General features: G+C 44.0%; 1 protein-coding gene and 1 long non-coding RNA gene across 2 annotated transcripts in view; one reads left to right on the top strand and one right to left on the bottom strand.

The window, feature by feature from the left end:
- The window catches only part of PIK3C3 (phosphatidylinositol 3-kinase catalytic subunit type 3), a 115960-nt gene extending 105318 nt beyond the window's left edge, over positions 1-10642 (bottom strand). The window contains exons 1-4 of the mRNA XM_081318701.1: positions 10529-10642; positions 7703-7891; positions 3521-3664; positions 1128-1257 (exon numbers count right to left, since the gene is read on the bottom strand). Coding sequence (XP_081174827.1) covers positions 1128-1257; positions 3521-3664; positions 7703-7891; positions 10529-10596 — 531 coding nt within the window. The 5' untranslated portion in view covers positions 10597-10642. The remainder of the gene's footprint in view (positions 1-1127; positions 1258-3520; positions 3665-7702; positions 7892-10528) is intronic.
- A 234-nt stretch (positions 10643-10876) lies between these two features.
- Positions 10877-21844, top strand: LOC308663132. Its single transcript, XR_014025294.1, has 3 exons — positions 10877-10988; positions 16616-16755; positions 20207-21844. It is a non-coding gene; the product is annotated as an uncharacterized lncRNA (long non-coding RNA).
- Positions 21845-24617: the final 2773 nt, after the last annotated feature.

Below are 24617 nucleotides of genomic sequence, written 5' to 3'. Positions count from 1 at the left end.
TCTGGCTGATGAATTCTGGGGATTGAAGTCTACAAGTCTTAAAAGTTGTCAGAACTGGACATCCTTGGCTGAGGTGGTCTGCAAGAAGACCTACATTTATATGGGCATCTAGCATTAACTGGCCCAAAGAGACGCCATTCATCATAAAACTATCCATATTTTGAGTTTCAATAGAGAGAGATAAAGCTTCCTGTCTTTTACTCTCACAAGAACTCTTAGTTGCTTCTAAGAGGCAGACTAGAACTCACCATCTCCTGGTGATTGACCCAAAGTCACCCAGCCAGTTTTTATGCTTAAGGTGGGACTCGAACTCACAGTCTCCTCCTTTCTAGACAGGTGCCTTAAACTACTAAACCAAACCGACTCTAAACATGCTTTAATTTCCAGAACGAATTCCTTGCCGTCTTTGTTCCGTTCATGGCTTCGCTTTGGCTGACATCCTTCTCAAACAATGGTGGAGAATCACAATCATAAGCAATCAAACACTATTAGTAATAGGACAATAGAGCTGGAAGGGACCTTGAAGGTCTTCTAGTCCATCCCCCTGCTCAGGCAGGAAGGCCGATACCATTTCAGACCAGAAGAAAAATAAGGCTCTTTTCTTTGTGATACGAAGCATGGTAGAAACCCAGCTAGTGGGTTTTATTTGTGTTGTGTGAGCCAAGCCATTATCATGGGTCAGAGTAAGAATATCACATGCTAATTCTAGAGTTTTTCAACTCAGGATTAAATCTTTAATGTGTTGTAGGAATCTCAATGATGGGTCATTGATTCCTTGATTAGAGAACCTCATATAATTGCTTTTCAGAGGTCTATCTATTTTGGTAGGAAATTGTGGATGATTAAATTAGAACATAGAACACAGAACAGGGTTGGAAGAGACCTCAGTGGTCTTCCAGTCCAACCTCTTGTTCAAGTTGGAAACCGTACATCATTTCAGAGAAATGGTTGTCCAATCTCTTCCTGAAAACCTCCAGTGATGGAACACCCACAACTTCTGGAGGCAGGTTGTTCCACTGGTTAATTGTTCTGTCAGGAAGTTTCTCCTTAGTTCCAGGATGCTTCTCTTCTTGATGAGTTTCCATCTGTCACTTTTTGTCCTGCCTTCAGGAGAATTAGAACCTTACCTTGGCTAACCGACTCATCTTGTCTTCTGAAAACGTACTGCTTGTTTTTCCAGGAGTTCTGGTTGCCTCAGAACCATCTGCCTCCACATTGGGCCATACTTTGAGATCATGCATTCCTTGACGGAACATCCTACAAAAGAAAGGCTAATTTAGATATAGATAGATAGAAACAAAAGTGCGTATAGTCAAGGCTATGGTCTTCCCAGTTGCAATGTATGGCAGTGAAAGTTGGACCATAAGAAAGGCTGAGTGCCAAAGAATTGAGGCCTTTGAACTATGGTGCTGGAGAAGACTCCTGCGAGTCCCTTGGACTGCAGGGCGATCAAACCGGTCAGTCCTAGAGGAGATCAACCCTGACTGCTCTTTAGAAGGCCAGTTCCTGAAGCTAAAACTCAAATACTTTGGCCACCTAATGAGAAGGAAGGACTCACTGGAGAAGAGCCTAATGCTGGGAAAGGTGGAGGGCAATAGAAGAAGGGGACGACAGAGAATGAGGTGGCTGGATGGAGTCACTGAAGCAGTAGGCATGAGCCTAAATGGACTCCAGAAGATGGTAGAGGACAGGAAGGCCTGGAGGAACGTTGTCCATAGGGTCGCGATGGGCCGGACATGACTTCACCACTAACAACAACAACAACAACAACAATAACAATAGATAGATAGATAGATAGATAGATAGATAGATAGATAGATAGATAGATAGATAGATAGATAGATAGACAGACAGATAGATATGGATGGATGGATGGATGGATGGATGGATGGATGGATGATAGATGACAGATAGATATTAGATAGATGACAGATAGGTAGATAGATGATAGATAGATAGATAGATAGATAGATAGATAGATAGATAGATAGATAGATAGATAGATAACCTTTATTGTCATTTTTTGCTGTGGGCACAATGGCACACATTAAAAATGAAATTTAGTTGCTTGCTCTCAGTGTACACATACATAACACACATTTAAAACATACTATATACAACATATGTATAGACCTACTCCCTTAGTTATAATTAACATATAAATATTAATCACTGTCCATAGTGAATACATAACGGAAGGAGGAAGCTTGAGAGTTCACAAGGTTAATACTGTACAGAACAAAGCTGTGACTGAATCTGGATGTTCTGCTTTGGATACCACGAAGCCCCCTCCTCCCAGAAGGGAACAAGGAAAACAGGTTGTGAAGAGGATGTGTCGTGTCCCAGACAATCTTGCGGACCCTGCTCAAGCAACACTTCTGTGCTATGTCCTGGATGGGAGGGAGGGAACTGCCAATTATCTTTTTGACCGTCCTCACCACTCTCTGCACCGCCTTCCTGTCTGAAGCAGGGATGCTTCCAAACCAGACTGTGATGCTGTATGACAAGAAAGCAGTTATCCTAGCATGGTCCAAAAAAAAGTGAGTCGGCCAACTTGATGGGCACACAGCTTAGGATCTCAAGCATGGAACACAGGCACATCATACTACTGAGACTCAAAACTACAGGACACCTACAGTACAGAAGGAGACAACCTGGTGACCAAAGCATCAGACAACTCCTGTAGTTTCTCCACAGCATCTTCTAGCCCAAAGCTCAACTCCTTTCCATCTCATGGGCTTCACCACAAATAATTTCTCTACTTACAACCATTTGTTTAACAACTGTTCGAAGCTGCAACAACATTTGAGGAAAAAAAGTGACTTATCATTGCTCTTCGTCCTTAAGACCCTTGCAAAAATTTTACTTAAGACACTTTGTACTTAAGACACTTGGGCAAAATTTGGGCACTGTGCTTATCTGTTCCCTCAAGGTCACCTGCAAATAGATGTGGGGCCTTCTTGGAACTGCTGGAAGGACTGTGTTGTAAACAGGAGATAGGTGGTGTTCTACCCCTCCCCCTCTTGTTGAGAGGGGGGTGTTCAATTTGAAGGTGGATGGTGTCAACATCCACCTTGAGAATCCAAATAAAACTCCAGGTTCATTCCATCTCCAAAAATCTTACTGTTTATTGAATATACTGCATGGTAATGTCGAGGCAAAACTAACTCTGAGGTTCCAACACCACCTTAAACAACAATTTCCCCAGCCAAACCCCCAACGTCTTACGTAGTCCATATAAACAAGTTCACTTCTTCTTCCCCACCTCCTCCTCCTCCTCTCTGCAAACCACACTCCTTACTAGCAGTGATGATGTTACCTACTTAGGGTAATGAAACATCTGCAAGAAAGCATGCAAGCTCACAGAGCACCAAGGACTTGCCATTTCAACCCTGAGCTACAAATATTCTTCTTCACTGGGTACAGCAAGGACCTTCTCACATTTTTTTGTTGTGTTCCTCCTCAAATGCTGTGTTGAGATCTCCACTGGAGAATGGGAAGAGAAGGAAAAACAACTCACCCATATTTCCCAAAGAGAGAGACCGTTGTGCCACCAACAGGGACGGCTTTCCCAGGTCCATAGATGTCCCATATTGTGAAGGCCACCTGGGCATTTCGGGGCAAATCGGGATATTTGACTGGCAGTTTTAACCATTCGTTCCAGCTGAGGGGAGAGAAGTTAAGTTTTTAGTTCAGATTTATACTGTTCTAATCATCCCTAGATTAGAGCTGCGAAATCTGACTTAGTTACTGTATTCCCTACACCAGGAGTAGGCCACCTTGGCTCTTTTATAACTCATGGACTTCAACTCCCAGAATTCCTCAGCCAGCATGGCTCAGCATGGAAACCTCTCCACTTCTCCTCAGCATGGCTGGCTCAGGAATTCTGGGAGTTAAAGTCCACAAGACATAAAGCGGCCTAGGCTTAGGCCAGGGGTAGGCAACCTTGGCTCTTTTATGACTCGTGGACTTCAACTCCCAGAATTTCTGGGCCACCATGGCTCAGCATGGAAACCTCTCCATTTCTCCTCAGCATGGCTGGCTCAGGAATTCTGGGAGTTGAAGTCCACAAGTTATAAAAGAGCCAAGATTGTGTACCCCTGCCCTACCCTATTAACATGATCAATCCATTTCAGCTGTGGCGGTGCAGTGGTTACAATGCAGTATTGCAGGCTACTTCTGCTGACTGCCTTCAGTTCGATTCTTACCGGTTCAAGGTTGACTCAGGCTTCCATCTTCCCAAGGCCAGTAAAATGAGGAACCAGAAAGCAGCATGAAGAGGTATATAACACTAAGTGCTACTGCTATTCCTTCCTTCCTAACTGTGGTGGCACAGAGGTTACAAAGCAGTATTACAGGCTACTTCTGCTGACTGCCTGCAGTTCGATTCTTACCAGTTCAAGGTTTGACTCAGGCTTCCATCTTTCCAAGGTCAGTAAAATGAGGACCCAGAAAGCAGCACGAAGCGGTATATAACACTAAGTGCTATTGCTATTTTTTCCTTCCTTCCTTCCTTCCTTCCTTCCTTCCTTCCTTCCTTCCTTCCTTCCTTCCTTCCTTCCTTCCTTCCTAACTGTGGCGGCACAGCGGTTACAATGCAATATGGCAGGCTAATTCTGCCCACAGCCAGGAGTTCGATCCTGAACGGCTCAAGGTTTACTCAGCCTTCCATCCTTCTGAGGTCGGATAAATGGGGACCCAAATTGTTGGGGGCAACATGCTGATTCTGTAAACCGCTTAAAGGGGGCTGTAAAGCACTGTGAAGGGGTATATAAGTCTGATGTTATTTCTATTCCTTCCTTCCTTCCTTCCTTCCTTCCTTCCTTCCTTCCTTCCTTCCTTCCTTCCCTTCCTTCCTTCCTTCCTTCCTTCCTTCCTTCCTTCCTTCCTTCCTTCCTTCCTTCCTTCCTAGTGGTTAGAATGGAGAATTGCAGGCTAATTCTGCTGACTGCCAGGAGTTTGAGTCTCACCGCATCATGGTTGACTCAGCCTTCCATCCTTCCGAGGTCAGTAAAATGAGAACACAGATTGTTAGGGGCAAAAGGCTGACTCTGTGAACTGCTTAAAGAAGGCTGCAAAGCACCATGAAGCGGTATATAAGTCTAAGTACTATTGCTATTTCTTTTCTTTACCGTAATGAATAATTACTTTGTGGCAACTTGCGGACGTGTTCTGAAGGACACATCTAAGGCTTAGTCATCTGATACAAGCCCACAAAAATGACCTGGATACCTTAAAGGTGACGACGACACAGAAAAAAAAGTCTGTTTATGACTGCATCCCCTGTTTGATCACGTGATCAAAATTCGGACACTTGGCAAGCGGCTCGTATTTATGACGGTTGCAGTGTCCCCTGATCCCCATTTAATGACTATCCGATCAGCGAAGTCACTGGGGGAAGCCAGATTCACTTAACAACCGTGTAACTAACTTTAACAACTGCAGTGGTTCACTTTAACAACGGTGGCAAGACAGGTCACAAAATGGGGCCCACGTCTTCCTTAGCAACGGAAATTTGGGGCTTGGTTGCTGTCACAAGCTGAGGACTGCCTGTGTTATATCTGTAACTCAGTGAGACGGTTTTTAAGTGAAACTTTAATTTAATAATAATTTAATAATTTGATTTCTATACCGCCCTTCTCCCGAAGGACTCAGGGCGGTGAACAGGGCAATACACAATAAAAATCGAATACAAAAATTAAAAAGCCATTAAACATCATGCCCATAAAATCAATACATATTAAAGTTAAAACTTGCCCACTTTACAACCTTTCTTAAGTTGCTAAGTGAATCGCTACAGCTGTTAAGTTAGCAACACGGTTCTTAAGCAGATCTGGCTTCCCCATTTGACTCTGCTTGTCAGGTCACAAAAGGGGATCACGGCATACACACATACAGCCCCAGGACACTGAAACCATCATAAACACGAGACAGTTGCCAACCCTCAGAATTTTGATCGCCTGACCATGCGGATGCTGCAATGGTCATAAGTGTGAAAAACAGTCCTAAATCCTTGTTTTCAGTGCCATTGTAACTTCAAATGAGCTGCTGTCAGTCCAAGGCTACCTGTGCAGGTAACCTCCACAACCGCATTTTGTGAGTCCCGAAGGTGTTTTTTTTTCAGGAGGCAACTGGACTTTCTTGTGTTTCTTTGAAGACGTTTCGCTTCTCATCCAAGAAGCTTATTCGGCTCTGACTATCCAGAATGTGAACAGAGAGGGCCGCTAGTTTGAATGAATGGAATAATAATAGAATAGAAAATATGGAATAGAATAGAATAGAATAGAATAGAATAGAATAGAATAGAATAGAATAGAATAGAATAGAATAGAATAGAATAGAATAGAATAGAATAGAATAGAATAGAATAGAATAGAATAGAATAGAATAGAATAGAATAGAATGCAATGGAATAGAATAGAATAGAATGCAATGGAAGAACAGAACAGAACAGAACAGAATGATAGAATACAATTAGAATGGAATAGAATGGAATGGAAGAAGAATAGAATAGAATAGAATAGAATAGAATAGAATAGAATAGAATAGAATAGAATAGAATAGAATAGAATAGAATAGAATAGAATAGAATAGAATAGAATAAGCAAAAGTATATAGAATAGAGTAGAATAAAATAGAACAGAATAAAGCAGAATAGAATAAAGCAAAATAGAATAGAATAGAATAGAATAGAATAGAATAGAATAGAATAGAATAGAATAGAATAGAATAGAATAGAATAGAATAGAATAGAATAGAATAGAATAGAATAGAATGGAATGGAATGGAATAGAATAAGCAAAAGGAAATAGAATAGAATAGAATAAGCAAAAGTATTTAGAATAGAATAGAACAGAATGAATAGAATAGAATAAATAGAATAGAATAAGCAAAAGTATATAGAATAGAGTAGAATAAAATAGAACAGAATAAAGCAGAATAGAATAAAGCAAAATAGAATAGAATAGAATAGAATAAGCAAAAGTATATAGAACAGAATAGAATAGAATAGAATAGAATAGAATAGAATAGAATAGAATAGAATAGAATAGAATAGAATAGAATAGAATAGAATAGAATAGAATGGAAAATATGGAATAGAATAGAATAGAACCTTGGAGGTCTTCTAGTCCAGCCCCCCGCTCAAGCAGGAGAACCTATACCATTTCAGACAGGTGAATGTCCAGTCTCTTCTTAAAAATCTCCAGTGATGGAGTGCCATCTAGGTCAAAGCTGAACAGCTCTCCCTCAACAGACATTGTCAATCTCCAGTCTACAACACAGTCCTTTCAACACTTCCAAGAAGGCTCCAGACCCATTTGCACCATTCAGTGAGGGCACAGATTAAACCCCCAAGTGGGCTGAACGACTCTCTAAAAGGATGCAAATGATCGGCTGTCTGCAAGGAGTATAAATCCTCCCATTCCACACCATTCAGTCAGAAGCTGAAGAAGCTTCTTGGATGAGAAGCGAAATGCCTTTAAAGCGAAAAAAGAAAGTCCAGTTGCCTCCTTAAAAAAAAAAGCACCTTCGGGACAACCGTGAGTTGGATGACGGAGAATCTCCGTAGACACCCATTTTGCGGGGTTAAAAACTTTGTGGCTGGGATGTTTCAGGACATAAAGTAGTTGAAGATTGGTAGGAGAGGCCCAGAGGAGACATTTAGGATCTGCGCTACTCAACCCCAACCCCGAGGACTTACTTCCACCTGGTGCTGAATGCTTTGTAGGACGTCCGGACAGGAAGAGCAAGTGGTTTCCCTTCTGCAAACACCTGGCAGGTGACATAGAGGTCCGAACACGTTTCTTGGTACAACCCGGAGAATCTCAGCATGGGGTTTTCCAAAACCGCTTTGTAGCTCTTCTGCTCTCTTTTCCCCTCCAAGCTGCCACTAAGTGGACAAGGCAGGAGAACAAGATTTGAGTATATCGTTATTATTGAATAGGATAAGGAGAACCCAGTTTGGTGTAGTGGTTTAACGCAGCAGGTTCGAAAAGCAGGAGAGTGTGAGTTCTAGTCCCACCTTAGGCATGAAAATTGGCCGGGTGGCTTTGGGCCATTCACCAGGTGACTGTGAGTTCTAGTCCTGCCTTAGGCAGGAAAGTCAGCTGCGTGACTTTGGGCCATTCACCAGGAGACTGTGAGTTTTAGTCCTGCCTTACGCATGAAAATAAACCGGGTGACTTTGGGCCAATCACCAGGCAACTGTGAGTTCTAGTTGCGCCTTAGGCATGAAAATCAGCTGGGCGACTTTGGGCCATTCACCAGGAGACTGTGAGTTTTAGTCCCGCCTTACACATGAAAATCAACCAGGTGATTTTGGGCCAATCACTAGGCGACTGTGAGTTCTAGTCCCGCCTTAGGCATGAAAATCAGCCAGGTGACTTTGGGCCATTCACCAGGAGACTGTGAGTTCCAGTCCCGCCTTAAGCATGAAAATCAGCCGGGTGACTTTGGGCCATTCACCAGGAGACTGTGAGTTCTAGTCCCGCCTTAGGCAGGAAAGTCAGCTGCGTGACCTTGGGCCATTCACCAGGAGACTGTGAGTTTTAGTCCTGCCTTACGCATGAAAATAAACCGGGTGACTTTGGGCCAATCACCAGGCAACTGTGAGTTCTAGTTGCGCCTTAGGCATGAAAATCAGCCGGGTGACTTTGGGCCATTCACCAGGAGACTGTGAGTTCTAGTCCCGCCTTAGGCAGGAAAGTCAGCTGGGTGGCTTTGGGCCATTCACCAGGAGACTGTGAGTTCTAGTCCCGCCTTAGGCAGGAAAGCCAGCTGGGTCAGTCCCCCTCTCTGAATCCAAGCCAAGGACTACCTACCTCTACCTGCCTGTAGAAGTACAGAAATTAAATGCAAATAACAGCAACAACAAACAACAACAATATGGCAACAACATCCCATCCCAAGTTGTTGCACAGCAAAAGACCCCTCCACTCACCTGGGTTAATTGCAAAGCAGAGATCTTCCCGCCCCCTTTCTGTGTCCCAGGTCCTTGCAAAGCAAGGACCCCTCCCCAGTTAACTTGCAAAGCAGGGACCCCTCCTCCCTTTCCAGTTAATTGCAAAGCAGGGACCCCTCCTCTCACCCCTGTTAATTGCAAAGCAGAGATCTGCCCCCCTCTTCTGTGTCCCAGGTAGTGATAAAGCAGGGACCCCTTCCTCCCCCAGTTAACTTGCAAAGCAGGGACCCCTCCTCCCTTTCCAGTTAATTGCAAAGCAGGGACCCCTCCTCTCACCCCAGTTAATTGGAAAGCAGAGATTTCCCCCCCCCTCTTCCGTGTCCCAGGTAGTGGTAAAGCAGGGACCCCTTCCCCCCAGTTAACTTGAAAAGCAGGGCCCCCTCCTCCCTTTCCAGTTAATTGCAAAGCAGGGACCCCTCCTCTCACCCCTGTTAATTGCAAAGCAGAGATCTGCCCCCCTCTTCTGTGTCCCAGGTAGTGGTAAAGCAGGGACCCCTTCCCCCCCAGTTAACTTGAAAAGCAGGGCCCCCTCCTCCCTTTCCAGTTAATTGCAAAGCAGGGACCCCTCCTCTCACCCCTGTTAATTGCAAAGCAGAGATCTGCCCCCCTCTTCTGTGTCCCAGGTAGTGGTAAAGCAGGGACCCCTTCCTCCCTCGGTTAACTTGCAAAGCAGGGACCCCTCCTCCCTTTCCAGTTAATTGCAAAGCAGGGACCCCTCCTCTCACCCCTGTTAATTGCAAAGCAGAGATCTGCCCCCCTCTTCTGTGTCCCAGGTAGTGATAAAGCAGGGACCCCTTCCTCCCCCAGTTAACTTGCAAAGCAGGGACCCCTCCTCCCTTTCCAGTTAATTGCAAAGCAGGGACCCCTCCTCTCACCCCAGTTAATTGGAAAGCAGAGATTTCCCCCCCTCTTCCGTGTCCCAGGTAGTGGTAAAGCAGGGACCCCTTCCCCCCCAGTTAACTTGAAAAGCAGGGCCCCCTCCTCCCTTTCCAGTTAATTGCAAAGCAGGGACCCCTCCTCTCACCCCTGTTAATTGCAAAGCAGAGATCTGCCCCCCTCTTCTGTGTCCCAGGTAGTGGTAAAGCAGGGACCCCTTCCCCCCCAGTTAACTTGAAAAGCAGGGCCCCCTCCTCCCTTTCCAGTTAATTGCAAAGCAGGGACCCCTCCTCTCACCCCAGTTAATTGGAAAGCAGAGATCTCCCCCCCCTCTTCTGTGTCCCAGGTAGTGGTAAAGCAGGGACCCCTTCCTCCCCCAGTTAACTTGCAAAGCAGGGACCCCTCCTCCCTTTCCAGTTAATTGCAAAGCAGGGACCCCTCCTCCTCCTCCACCACCCCACCCCAAGTAATTGCAAAGCAGGGGCCTTCCCCCTCCCCCCCATCCGTCCCAGGTCTTTGCAAAGCAGGGATACCCCTCCTTCCTCCACCCACCCACCCCCCACCCTCCAGAGCTCTTGGGAGAAGAGCTGTGCCCCCATTTTTCTCCACCACCAACCTCCCCCCCCAAAAAAAACCCCCAATCCCCATAAGGACAGAGCATGCGCAAGCCCCCACCGAGAGGCTACTCACATCTTGAGCTGGACGTTCAGGTCCAGATCGCAGCTGTGCACGTAGTAGAACTTCTCCGCTTCGCCCATGGCGGCTGATGCGCCCACCCTCCCACTGCTCTGTCATCCGCACCAGCTGATCCTTTCGCGCCCCTCCCTCCCCCCGCGCTCTTCCGCAGCCTTCCAATCAAGCGGCTGGAGGCGCTGGGCGGAGCGTCTCATTGGAAGGCGGGCGCGCGGTCGCTCCGCCCACTCACTCGCTCGCTCGCTCCCGTTAACCTTCGAGAAAGGGCAGCGTTCCGGGCGGCTTTCTTTTGCCCTACGCTAAGATGGCGGGCGGCGTTGTACGGAAGGAAGGGGGCGGGGAAAGATGGCCGCGCCCATAAGAAATAGGCGAAGATGGCTGCGCCCGGTGCCTTTGTTGTTTTTTTTCCTCCTTACAGGGAAAGAAGCTGGACAAACAAATTCAGCTTAATACTGAGGTGGGCTGCGGGGGGGGGGGAGTTTGTTTTCCTTGGTTTCCAGCAGGTTTTTATTTTATTTTTTTTCCCCTTAAGTTGGTTATGAAACTTTGCACCCTGCCCTCTAAAGCAGTGGCCTTTTTTTTCCTTATCTTTTTAAAAATAAATATTATTTTATTGAAAGTTTAAGAAACGAGAGGAAATGAATACAATCTAAAATTAAGTAAGGGGGGGGGAGAGAAAAAGGGATAAAAGAGAAAGTTAAAGTGCCAAAAAAATGAAATGGAACAGAACAGTTTAGGGATATCTGTATGTTTATCTATGTATGTATATGTATATGTGTATATATATATATATATATATATATATATATATATATATATATATATATATATATATATATATATATATATATATATATATATATATATATATATATATATATATTGTCAAATGTTAACTATTTAGATTACCTTGCTAGGCCCCAAACATGGGGGAAATCTTTATTTCCTGTTTTCAGCCTATCTTGAAGGCCATCGAACAGGCTGTAGTCACACCGGACAGTTCATATATTTGTGTAAATTACTAACAAAGAATTTAAAGGGAAACTGAGATGCATTTCTGACTCTTTAGTCTTCATGCATCTCAGTTTCCCTTTAAATTCTTTGTTAGTAATTTACACACACACACACACACACACACACACACACATATATATATATATATATATATATATATATATATATATATGGGACGCGGTGGCTCAGTGGGTTAGGACGCTGAGCTTGTCGATCGGAAGGTCAGCAGTTTGGCGGGTCGAATCCCGAGTGCCGCGTAACAGAGTAAGCGCCTGTTACTCGTCCCAGCTTCTGCCAACCTAGCAGTTCGAAAGCATGTAAAAAAAAAAATGCAAGTAGAAAAATAGGGACCACTCCGGTGGGAAGGTAACAGCGTTCCCTGCGCCTTTGGCGTCTAGTCATGCCGGCCACATGACCACGGAGACGTCCTCGGACAAGCACTGGCTCTTCGGCTTTGAAACGGAGATGAGCACCGGCCCCTAGAGTCGGAAACGACTAGCACGCATGTGCGGGGGAACCTTTACCTTTACCTTATATATATATATATATATATACATGTACATTATACATGCACACATACACATATGTATATATATGTATGTGTATATATACATTCATATGTATGTATGTATATACACATATATGTACATGCATATACATGTGTGTGTGTGTGTATACACATAGAGATGATATGACGGTTGGATGGATGGCTGAATAGATGACTGATAGATGGATAGATGATGGACAGATGGACGGACAGACAGATAAATAGAAGATATGTATAGATATAGAAATGGATACAGATAGTTTAGTTAGATAAAAGAGAGAGAGATGATATAGTGAGTGGATGGATGAATAGATGACCAATGGATGGATGGATGGATAGACACACACACAGATAGATGAATAGAAGATATGTATTCTTGTTGTTGTTAGTTGCGAAGTTGTGTCCGACACATCACGACCCCATGGACAACGTTCTTCTAGGCCTTCCTGTCCTCCACCATCTTCTGGAGTCCATTTAAGCTCACGCCTCCTGCTTCAGTGACTCCATCCAGCCACCTCATTCTCTGTCGTCCCATTCTTCTCTTGCCCTCAATCTTTCCCATCATTAGGCTCTTCTCCTGTGAGTCCTTCCTTCTCATTAGGTGGCCAAAGTATTTGAGTTTTAGCTTCAGGATCTGGCCTTCTAAAGAGCAGTCAGAGTTGATCTCCTCTAGGACTGACCGGTTTGATCGCCTTGCAGTCGAAGTCTTCTCCAGCACCATAGTTCAAAGGCCTCAATTTTTTGGCGCTCAGCCTTTCTTACGGTCCAACTTTCAGTGCCATACATTGCAACTGGGAAGACCATAGCCTTGACTATACGTGCTTTTGTTGGCAGGGTGATTCTCTGCTTTTTAGTGTGTTGTCTAGATTTGTCATGGCTTTCCTCCCTAGGAGCAAGTGTCTTTTAATTTCTAGGCTACAGTCCCCATCTGCAGTGATCTTGGAGCCCAGGAAAATAAAATCTGTCACTACCTCCATTTCTTCCCCATCTATTTGCCAGGAATTGAGAGGGCCGGATGCCATGATCTTGGTTTTCTTAATGTATAGATATGTATAGATATACATATTGATAGAGATGATATAGTAGGTGGTTGGATTTATGGATGGATAGATGACGGAAGAATAGATATATATAGATAGATGATGTATGCGTAGATAGATGATGGATGGATGGAGATAAATAGACAGACAGACAGATTTCATAGTCTAACTTAACAATCTTACAATCCTGGGGTTTCCTGCTATTTTCTCGTTCACAAACCTTTCTGTTTTGATGTACAGTTGTCCTTCAGCTACTGGTGATATGGACTATAATGGACAGTTTACAGCAGAGGTCCCCAACCTTTTGGGCACCAGGGACCGGTGTCATGGAGAAAGGATTTTCCCACAGACCGGAGGGGGTGTGGTTTCGAACACTGCCTGCATCCCAAGGATGGAGCTTTGCTTGTTTGTGTGCAGCCTGCTTGCTGACATGCTGCGGACCGGTGTGGGTCCACAGACCAGGGTTTGGGGACCCCTGGTTTATAGCTCAGACAAGGTCTGGAAGGAGAGCTAGCAAAGGTCAGAACTGCCACGCAGAAATCACATAATCCATAAAAACCTTAGAAAGTGTGGAAAACAGCTTGGCTTGGAGGCTGGCTGGCAAGAGAAGAAAAGGGAAAGTTTAAGGAACCTTTCCGTTCAGAGACCCAACTGTACATCCGATTGGGGTGCTGTCAACACTGCTAACGTTGGATGTTTTTGCCTTGAGAACAGATGGAAATGTAGCCATTTTTCCCCTTTTGTTTTTAGAGTTAAATGATGCTGGGAGCCGGGGGGGGGGCAGAATGTGAATGAGAGTCCAGCTAGATATAACAACACTAAACTTAGCGTGAGAATCAAGGCTACTGAGCCCAGAGCTGATAAAGAATTGGGCTGGAGAGCTGGAGAAGAAGCTTTAAGCTAATTGGGGAATGTGATTTATGACTGTAAATTGGAGGAGGGAATTGTGCTTTGATACTATGTGCCCAGGGGAGTGGAATTCAGGTTTTGGCTTTGATTATGTAAATGCCGATATTCTGCTCCTCAAATAAAAGATCCTTTAAGGTAAACAATGCCTCAAGGTTCTTTTGAAGAGTTTCATCTGTCGGAACCATGACAGGTGCCCTTGTGTCCCAACAACCTTATAAATTTGGCCAGTTCATAGAAGACCAATGCTAGTATGACAGTGGGGAGTGAGTGAGTGTGAATAATGCCTAAACAATTGCATTAATAAAGATTTTGCAGGTTAACACAGACATGCTGGAGGGCTGCGTGTTTCCTTGAACATTTCATTGCTACGTAAGAACTAAATTCTTGTATGTATGTATGTGTGTGTGAGGGCAATTCGGAAATAAACCTCCGTTTGGTTATCAGTGACAGACACAGATACTGAACTTTTATTATACATTAGAAAACCAGAACGTGACATTACTTTTTGACATAGAGGATGGCTGAAAAGATCATTGGCCATTCCCTCCCTTCCATCCAGGACATGGCACATAAGCGTTGCTTGAGCAGGGTCCGTAAGATTATCTGGGACACTACACATCCTCTTCACAACCTGTTTTCCTTGTTCCCTTCTGGGGGGATTGGGGCTCTGTGGTATCCGAAGCAGAACATCCAGATTCAGCCATAGTTTCATTCTATACAGCATTAACCTTGCGAACTCTCAAGCTTCCTTCTTCTATTATGTATTCAAGGTGGATGGTGATTAATATTAGTATGTTACTTATATGTAAGGGTGTAGGTCTATACCAGGGGTAGGCAACCTCGGCTCTTTTATGACTCATGGACTTCAACTCCCAGAATTCCTGAGCCAGCTTAGCTGGCTCAGGAATTCTGGGAGTTAAAGTCCATGAGTCATAAAAGAGCCGAGGTTGCCTGCCCCTGGTCTATACATAGGTTGTATACAGCATGTTTTAAATGTGTGTTATGTATGTGTGCACTTCGAGAGCAGGCAACCAAATTTCATTTTTAATGTGTGCCGTTGTGCCCGCAGGGGAAAAAAAAAGGCCAATAAAAGTTATCTAGGAATCGCCATTCAAATTGAGGCCCTGGTCATAACGTCTTACAAGGTTTGAAATTCCTTAGTAGGCGTCGCTCGGCACCAAATCTAGGCTATGTTTGTGTGTGTGTGTGTGTGTGTGTGTGTGTGTGTGTGTCTGTGATCAAAAACATCGCAACGGAACCGCTTCAATCGTTCTTTGGTGCGTCTAGCGGTGTGCGGGCGAGCATTGTTGTCAACCGACACCACACCGGAAGTCAGCATGCCCCGACACTTGTTTATGGAGGGCTGGTTTGAGTTTTCGTAATGTTTCACAGTAAACGTCTGAACTGAAGGTCGAACCGTGAACTTCACTAGCCGTACTCCTTTGGCATCTTCCCATTTGTGGGTTCATGATAACAACGCTCGCCCGCACACCGCTAGCCGCACCCAAGAACTTTTGAAGCAGTCCCGTCGGGATGTTTTTGATCACACGCACACACACACACACACAGACACCCCATAGCCCAGATTTGGCGCCGCGTGACGACTAACGAATTTCAAACCTTGTAAGATGTTACAACAAGGGCCTCAATTTGAATGGCGATTATGTAGAAAAGTAAGGTCATGCTTGTAGTTTTCCAAGGTGTATAATAAAAGTTCTATATCTGGGAGTGTCCATCATTGATAACCAAACGGAGGTTTATTTCCGAATTGCCCTTGTATGTATGTATTCATTTATTAAATTTATTTGCCGCCCATCTGAACCACAGGGCGATTCTGGGAAGCACTAAAATGATAAAGAGGAATTTGTTACAAAGCCCTGGCCTGCTGCTTTGTATGATGAAATCAAATACTAGTGTTCTACAAGACGAGTGTTGTGTAACCCACGAAGCAAATGTTCTTCTTCAACAAAGAAACAATTAATGACTTCTGAGGTGGTCAAATTTATCGCCAAACAGAGTTTGCCTGGTGCAGAGGTCTGCAACCCGCGGCTCCGGAGCCGCATGCGGCTCTTTCAGCCGTCTCCTGTGGCTCCCAGTCCTCTGCCATGTGCAGTCCCCCCCAAAAAAAGTGGGACTTAAAAAGTTCAACCAATCAATTCAAATATGCAGGGTAGGTGGATATCTCGCCTTGGCTCCACTCTTCAGTCAAACCCTGTTCTGCGCATGCGCGCATGTACGCGCATGTGCACACATTTTTTGCGGCTCCCAGTTTTTCCTTTTGTGAGGAAACCGGTTCCGAGTGGCTCTTTCACTGTTTCAGGTTGCTGACCCCTGGCCTGGTGGAATAAATAAATATTTCCGTGCGGGTTACAGCATCTTAATTGCTAAACACCCCTCAACGTTAAGGGAAGAGATAATGAATCCTCAGCTCTGCCTGCATTTTATTTTATTTTAATTATTATTAGTAGTAGTAGTAGTACTGCGAAATGCTAAATCGCACTGTAATAGACAATTGTGGCAATGCTTACGCTGCGTGTCCACAAATGCGTTGTTACACCCTCTGATTTTTCCCAGCCGATGAGACATTGCTCCTGCGGTATGACTGAACGTTGAACTTGAAAGAAAAAAGGATGGTGGACATGAATTGCTGTTCAGATATTTGCTTTGCTTATAAACGTACAAGAAGGAAATCTGTGAAGAGCACCTTAATGAAGGTAAGTTGTGGGAAATTTTAAGCATGCCTCGGGCGGGAGAAGGAAAACTTTTAATTTAATTTAATTTAATTTAATAATTTGATTTCTATACCGCCCTTCTCCCGAAGGACTCAGGGCGGTGAACAGGGCAATACACAGTAAAAATCGAATACAAAAATTAAAAAACCATTAAACATCATGCCCATAAAATCAATCCATATTAAAATTAAAACTAGTTTTAAAAACCCAACCCCATCCCGTCAGACCAGGCCAGCTTGTTCAAAAAAGAATGTTTTGAGATCGCGCCGGAAGGAGCGAAGGTCGGGGGCCATCCGGAGCTCAACCGGTAAGTGGTTCCAAAGGTCTGGCACGCCCACAGAGAACGCTCTCCCCCTGGGGGTCACCAATCGGCATTCTTTGATCGGCGGCACCCTGAGGAGGCCCTCTCTGTGGGAGCGCACTGGACGGAGGGAAGTTGACGCCGGCCGCAGGTGTTGCCGTAGGTAATCCGGACCCATGCCATGAAGGGCTTTGTAAGTCATAACTAACACCTTGAACCTCACCCGGAGAGCAACCGGTAGCCAATGCAGCTCGCGGAGCAAAGGTGTAACATGGGAGTATCGGGAAGCTCCCAAGACAACTCGCGCGGCTGCATTCTGCACAAGTTGGAGTCTCCGGGTGGACCTCAAGGGCAGCCCCATGTAGAGAGCATTACAGTAGTCTAGACGAGAGGTCACGAGCGCATGAGTGACTGTGCGCAAGGCATCCCGGTCTAGATAGGGCCGCAACTGGCGCACCAGGCGAACCTGGGCAAAGGCCCCCCTAGTCACAGCTCCAATATGCTCTTCCAAAGAGAGCTGTGAGTCTAGAAGGACCCCCAAGTTGCGGGCCCTATCTACGGGGGGTAATAGCTCACCCCCCATGGCCAATGATGGAATAATCGGAATTTCCCGGGATGCCAGCACGAACAGCCTGTTCCTCCCCATCCAGACCCGGACCGCCTCCAGGCAACGGGACATCACGTCGAGGGCATTGCTGAAGGAGTGAAGCTGCATTTACTATTTTTGGAGAAGGTGAATCAGATTAGGAAGGCTATGCCACATAGATATGGCTGGGACTAGATTTTTCTGGATCCTTCCTTCCTTCCTTCCTTCCTTCCTTCCTTCCTTCCTTCCTTCCTTCCTTTCTTCTTCCTTCCTTCCTTCCTTCCTTCCTTCCTTCCTTTCTTTCTTTCTTTCTTTCTTTCTTTCTTTCTTTTCCTTCCTTCCTTCCTTCCTTCCTTCCTTCCTTCCTTCCTTCCTTCCTTCCTTCCTTCCCCTTGCTCCTTCCATCTTTATCTTCTTTCCTTCTTTCCTTTATTTTTTCTTTTACCTTACTTTCCTTCCTGTCTCCCGTCTTTCCTTCCTTCTTTCTCCCTCCTTCATCCCTGCTTCCTGCTGCCTCTCTTCCTTCTTTCCTCCCTTCTTTCCTTCTTTCCTTCCTTTCCCATCTTCCTTTCTTCCTCCTTGTTTCCTGCCACCCTCCCTCTCTTCTACCCTTAATTCCTTCCTCCCTTTCTTTGTTCTTTCCTTCTTTCCTTTTTTCTTTTATCTTCCTCCCTCCCTTCTTTTCTTCCTTTCCCTTCCTTCTTTTTCCCTCCTTCTTCCCTACCTCCTGCCTGCCTCCCTCTGTCTTTCCCTCCTTCCCCTCTCTCTCCTTTCTTTCTTTCTTTCTTTCTTTCTTTCTTTCTTTCTTTCTTTCTTTCTTTCTTTCTTTCCTATTTTTCCTTCCTTCTCTCCCTCCTTCTTTCTTTCTTTCTTTCTTTCTTTCTTTCTTTCTTCTTTTCTTCCTTTCTTCCTTCCTTTCTTCCTTCCTTTTTCTTTCCTTCCTTCCTTCCTTCCTTCCTTCCTTCCTTCCTTCCTTCTTTTTTCCTTTCTTTTTATTTTTTTCTCCTTCCCTCCTTCCTTCCTTCCTTACTTTTTCCTTTCTTTTTTGCTCCTTCCTTCCTTCCTTCCTTCCTTCCTTCCTTCCTTCCTTCCTTCATTTTAAAGATCTTCTAACCAACTCTGGATGGCTCCCCATCAAAAGTTAAAACAGCCACGTTAGAAATTCCAAAAACGGCAACGTGTAAAAACATTTGAACAAGTCTACACTTCAACACTCTCTTCCCACTGAAAATAAGAAGCGTATAACTTGCCCTGAATTTATTTGGCATTTTACATAAAGCTTCTGACCATTTGTGCGGGTAATCCGAGTGTGTATTTGGGAAGCACAGTCGGTTGTTGATGTCACTAAATCAGAGTCTGCAGCTCACTTGATCTATTTCGGCTATGAAAATGTCTTTCCTTCCAAGATAATTTGTAACTCTTCCACCTGCAAAAAAATAAATAAATAGATAAATAAAATCCCCATGTCTGGTTTCTACATATGAGAAACCCAACTGCATTTTTTATCCACGGTGATAAATGGATACAGATTTGTGTCGTACAAATGTTCCTTGTTTGGATGGCTTGAGATAACAATGCAAGGGTATTCTATCTCCATCCTGGGTAACATTAATATCATCAGGATATTTCCTCCATGGGACAGTTTTACACCTTCACACGAGTGGTTTTCGGGGCATTTAAAGCAATCAAAACCTCACGTTTTTGTGCAAAATTTTATATGTGTAGCTGGCCTTTTCTCAGTTTGGTTTCAAGTCTAACCCTCAGACCAGGGGTCTTCAAACTTGGCCCTTTCATGACTTGTGGACTTCATCTCCCAGAATCTCTCAGTCGGCCATTTTGATGAAACTGCAGGCTTGGATCCAGACCAGGGGTCTTCAAACTTGGCCCTTTTATGACTGGTGAACTTCAACTCCCAAAATTCCTCAGTCGGCCATTTTGATGAAACTGCGGGCTTGGATCCAGACCTGGGGTCTTCAAACTTGGCCCTTTTATGACTGGTGAACTTCAACTCCCAAAATTCCTCAGTCGGCCATTTTGATGAAACTGTGGGCTTGGATCCAGACCAGAGGTCTTCAAACTTGGCCCTTTTATGACTGGTGGACTTCATCTCCCAGAATTCCTGAGTTGGCCATTTTGATGAAACTGTGGGCTTGGATCCAGACCAAGGGTCTTCAAACGTGGCCCTTTCATGACTGGTGGACTTCAACTCCCAGAATTTCCATGCGTGCCAGGCTGAGGAATTCTGGGAGTTGAAGTCCGCAAGTCATAAAAGGGCCATGTTTGAAGACCCTTGGCATAGGAGAAAAATATTTCAGTAATTATTAGTGACTGGGGGGGAGGAAAAAGAGAGGATCTGAGATTCCCCACCATGCAGGAGAGCCAAATAAGGTTTATATGTATACATATATTGTTGCTCCCTCCAAGGATTACTGGGGTGCAAACATTTCAGTGACCACAGGATGGCAGGAGAGAGACACTGAAATGTCTCTTTGCTGCTACCTGGTGGTCATGTGCAGTTTTGCAACCCTGATCTCTCACTTTTACAGGAAAGCAGGAAGCCGAGCAAAGAAACCTGACAGATAAAATACAGGGAGACCTTGACTTATGACTCATTGCCAGGCTCAAATTTGGTTATAAATTGAGGACCATCTGTATGAGTCTGCTTAAAAAAAAACGCTGAAATTCAAACTTCAAAATATCTGGACCGTCCGGCAAAATTGCAGATGGCAGGCTGCCCATTTGAAGTATCCTGAAGATCAGGAATTAAAAGACATTTTAGGATTGTGTGTTTGGGTGAGTAGAGCTTTTCAGAGGATGCCTCCTCACTCCCCCCCCCCCAGAGGTCCCTGATAGCTTTTGTAAAGCTAATGGCATGGGAAAATTCAAATTGCATGGCTTAACATTGACTTAGACCTCCTATATCTAATCATCTCAAATTGGTATTCAGTTCCTAATCCAAGTCATTAATCTCCCGTGCATGCCTTCACTTATTATTCAAAGTTCTGTATTGTTCTTTGGGCTATAAAGAAGAAAAAAGTGCTAAGAAGATTGACACTTAATGGAATGGCTTTTTTTTAAGAGTCTCTGGCAGAAGAGGAGGAGGAGGAGGAAGAGAAGGGACAAGGAGGAGGAGAAAAGGAGGAGGAAGGGGAGGAGGATGAAGAGAAGTGGGGGAGGAGGAGGAGAAAAGAGGTAGGAGGAGAAGAGGAGGAGGAGGAAGAGGACGAAGAAAAGTGGGACAAGGAGGAGAAAATGAGGAGGAGGAGGAGGAGAAGAAGAAGAAGAAGAAGAAGAAGAAGAAGAAGAAGAAGAAGAAGAAGAAGAAGAAGAAGAAGATGAAGAAGAAGAGGAGGAGGAGGAAGAGGACGAAGAAAAGTGGGACAAGGAGGAGAAAAAGGAGGAGGAGAAGGAGAAGGAGAAGAAGAAGGAGAAGGAGAAGAAGAAGAAGAAGAAGAAGAAGAAGAAGGAGGAGGAGGAGGAGGAGGAGGAGGAGGAGGAGGAGAAGATGAAGAGGAGGAGGAGGCGAAGAAGAAGAAGAAGAAGAAGAAGACATTGTTTCGTGATTTATACATTGTTTATTCTCGTCACCTATTTATTTAAAACATTTATAAAGCCGCCCATCTTCTCACCAACCACTCTGAGTGGCTCCCAATCAAATGTTAAAACAGCGTAAGAGCCCAATTAAAGCTACAAAAAAAGCGAACACGTTTAGAAAGTCAAGTTTGCATCTTTGTTCAGATCCCTACACCTCCGAGGCGCAATTTTTGCAGCCAAGAAACATTTTGAAGCATGTGCTGGTGGAACGTTATGTCCCTTCAGTCAACAGCACATTCAACACCCTTCAGTTGGAAAGAAAAATTGATGGAGGATTTTTCTAGCCGTCTTTGGGTAGTTCACAAGCAATTCCTTTCTCCCTCCCTCCCTTCTTTCCATTTAATTATTTACCGTCTCTAATCCTCACCACTGAGAAGAGAATGAAGAAACTGGGGAAAAAAAAACACTCAGCTTCAAAGCTTTTAATCTTCATCAACACAAGTAGTAAAAGCAATAGTAAACTCATTAAGAAGATTTTAAAGAAGTATATTAATTTGGGGGAAAAAGAATCGGAAGGGCAGGCCTCTTTTTAAAGAAGGATTTCCTGCTCCTTGGTTAGGCAAAAAAAATAAATAAGTAAACCCACACATAAATTTCATGTGTTCAAATGCCAGTAGTACGTACTTACAAAAACTAATACGCTAATTAAAAACCAGTGCAATAATTGGGTTATTATTTTTTTAAACTTAGTATTAGCCCATTAAAGGGACGCGGTGGCTCAGTGGCATAGGACGCTGAGCTTGTCGATCAGAAGGTCGGCAGTTTGGTGGGTCAAATCCCGAGTGCCGCGTAACAGAGTGAGCGCCTGTTACTCGTCCCAGCTTCTGCCAGCCTAGCAGTTCGAAAGCACATAAAAATGCAAGTAGAAAAATAGGGACCACTACGGTGGGAAGGTAACAGCGTTCCGTGCGCCTTTGGCGTCTAGTCATGCCGGCCACATGACCACGGAGACGTCCTCGGACAAGCGCTGGCTCTTCGGCTTTGAAACGGAGATCAGCACCGCCCCCTAGAGTCGGAACGACTAGCACGCATGTGCGGGGGAACCTTTACCTTTATTAGCCCATTAAGAGAGAGCTATACAAAAGATTCCTGAAAGGCATATTCAGGTCACGAGCACTAGATGGAGACAAAGCACAGGAATTGGAAACTTTTGTGCCGGACTTGGATGTTTTAAAGTCTTAAAAAGGCCATTCTGGAAGAGAATTGTTAGATTTTTTTTTTTTAGTCCTTCTTTTCTCTAGACTGTCCATACCCAATTCCTGCAACCGTTCTTCACATGTTTTCGTCTCCAGGCCCTTAATCATCTTAGTTGTTCTTTTTTTGCACATATAATTATACATCATGTACATATACGTATACGTATACACAGTGCTTTTTTTGTAAAAGAAAAAGGTGCCGGAACTCACACACGTCATACAACCCGCCTTGCCTACCCTACAAGGTTCCATCCAAAAAAGGTGCCGGAACTCCGTTCTGAGCGTTCTATGAGGAAAAAAAGCCCTACGTATACATATACATATAGTAATGCCTTGACCCAGATCGGTCAATTTATGTTGTAGAATGAAGATCGCAGAACAGCCTTTGCAGTTGAATATTTTTGGCATTTTGTTGCGGCAGTCTCTGAGGCTGGACACTTTGGTACCCAGATGATGGAGCTGGAGAGAAGAAATGACTGGACGACACACGTGGCATTTGGTACGCATTCAATGGGGATCTCATAGCACATTTTATTTATATATTTCTCCTCCAGAAATTGTCACTTTATCTCTCGTCATGTCAGTCTACGGGAATTCGACTCTCTCTTAGAAATAAAGCTAGATTGAGAGTGTTGCACTAATTTTATTTGGATCTTTAACTGGATTTGGGTGCAGCAAGTCAAGTGTGTGTGTGTGTGTGTGTGTGTGTGTGTGTGCATATGTATGTATGTGTGTATGTAGATAGAGAGAGAGAGAGAGAGAGAAAGAGAGATGGATAAAGAGAGACATATATGTATGTATGTATGTATGTATGTCTCTGTGTATCTCTCTCTCTCTCTCTCTATCTATCTCTTTCTCTCTCTCTCTTCTGCCATGACCTGAAGACGTGTTTGTTCCAACAAGTGGGCCTGGACTGACTACAATTTTTAACAAGGCTTTTACTGGGTTAAATTGTTTTGTAAATTTTGTATTTATTGTTTAATTCTCTTTTAAATTTTTTACTCTATGTTTTTTAATTTTTATTGTTGTGAGCCACCCTGAGTCCTCAGGGAGAAGGGCGGCATATAAATTTAATAAAATGAAATGAAATGAAATATATATATATATATATATATATATATATATATATATATATATATATATATATATATATATACACACATGACGGATGACAGATGGGATTCCGTCGAAACGTTGCTCCTACACCTTCAATTCTACGCGGGGAAAAACCCGAATGACCAAAGATCCACATACAAACATATATACAGGGCTTTTTTTCTCATAGAACGCTCAGAACGGAGTTCCGGCACCTTTTTTTGGATGGAACCTTGTAGGGTAGGCAAGGCGGGTTGTATGACATGTGTGAGTTCCGGCACCTTTTTCTTTTACAAAAATGCACTCTGTGTGTGTGTGTGTGTGTGTGTATATACATGAGAGAGAGAAAGAGATAGATATAGATAAATAGAGAGATAAATACACAGAGACAGATAGATAGAAAAAAGATAGATAGATAGATAGATAGATAGATAGATAGATAGATAGATAGATAGATAGATAGATATAGATACTCCTATGCCCGATTTTCTTCATATAGTTAGTCTATAGTGTATAGTCTACAGCCCAGGATTTCCATTGCTAAGCAAGACAGTTATTATATGAATTCTGCCCCACTTTACAACCTGTCTTGTTAAGTGAATCACTGCAGTTGTGAAGTTAGTAACACGGTAGACTATGAAGAGGTTACCTCGCCTGGAAAGCAAGCCACAAGCTCGGTGAACGAACCTCCGCTCTCCCAATTGACGTTTTGCTTCTTTGACTCCATTTCCGAGCAGAAAAGAGACGTTTTAGGCCAAGTTGCTTCTTCCTATTTCAAATGACGCCTGGCCAAATTGACAGTGAGGCATCTGATTATGCGATTGTGATCAAGACCCCATTGTGTAGATTTGGCTTGGTTGATAATGCTGATCTTGGGAGTACTAAAAAAGGACTTTTTGACTATGCAGCTGGACAACCATTAGATGGCAGGAAAGATACATTTTTTTATTATTATCATCATCACGGTACACAGTAATGTGAAAACACAGCTGCCAGTTCTTTAGCTGTGTTGGCCTTTGTGTGCATCGAATTCTTCCCAAGTTCCTAGGATGTCGTAATGCATCTGCAGAGT

Source organism: Vipera berus (assembly GCF_964194415.1).
Source record: "Vipera berus genome assembly, chromosome: 2".
Taxonomy (NCBI): Eukaryota; Metazoa; Chordata; class Lepidosauria; order Squamata; family Viperidae; genus Vipera; species Vipera berus.
The sequence above is the reverse complement of the archived record's forward strand: the minus strand, read 5'-3'. Positions and strand labels throughout refer to the sequence as shown.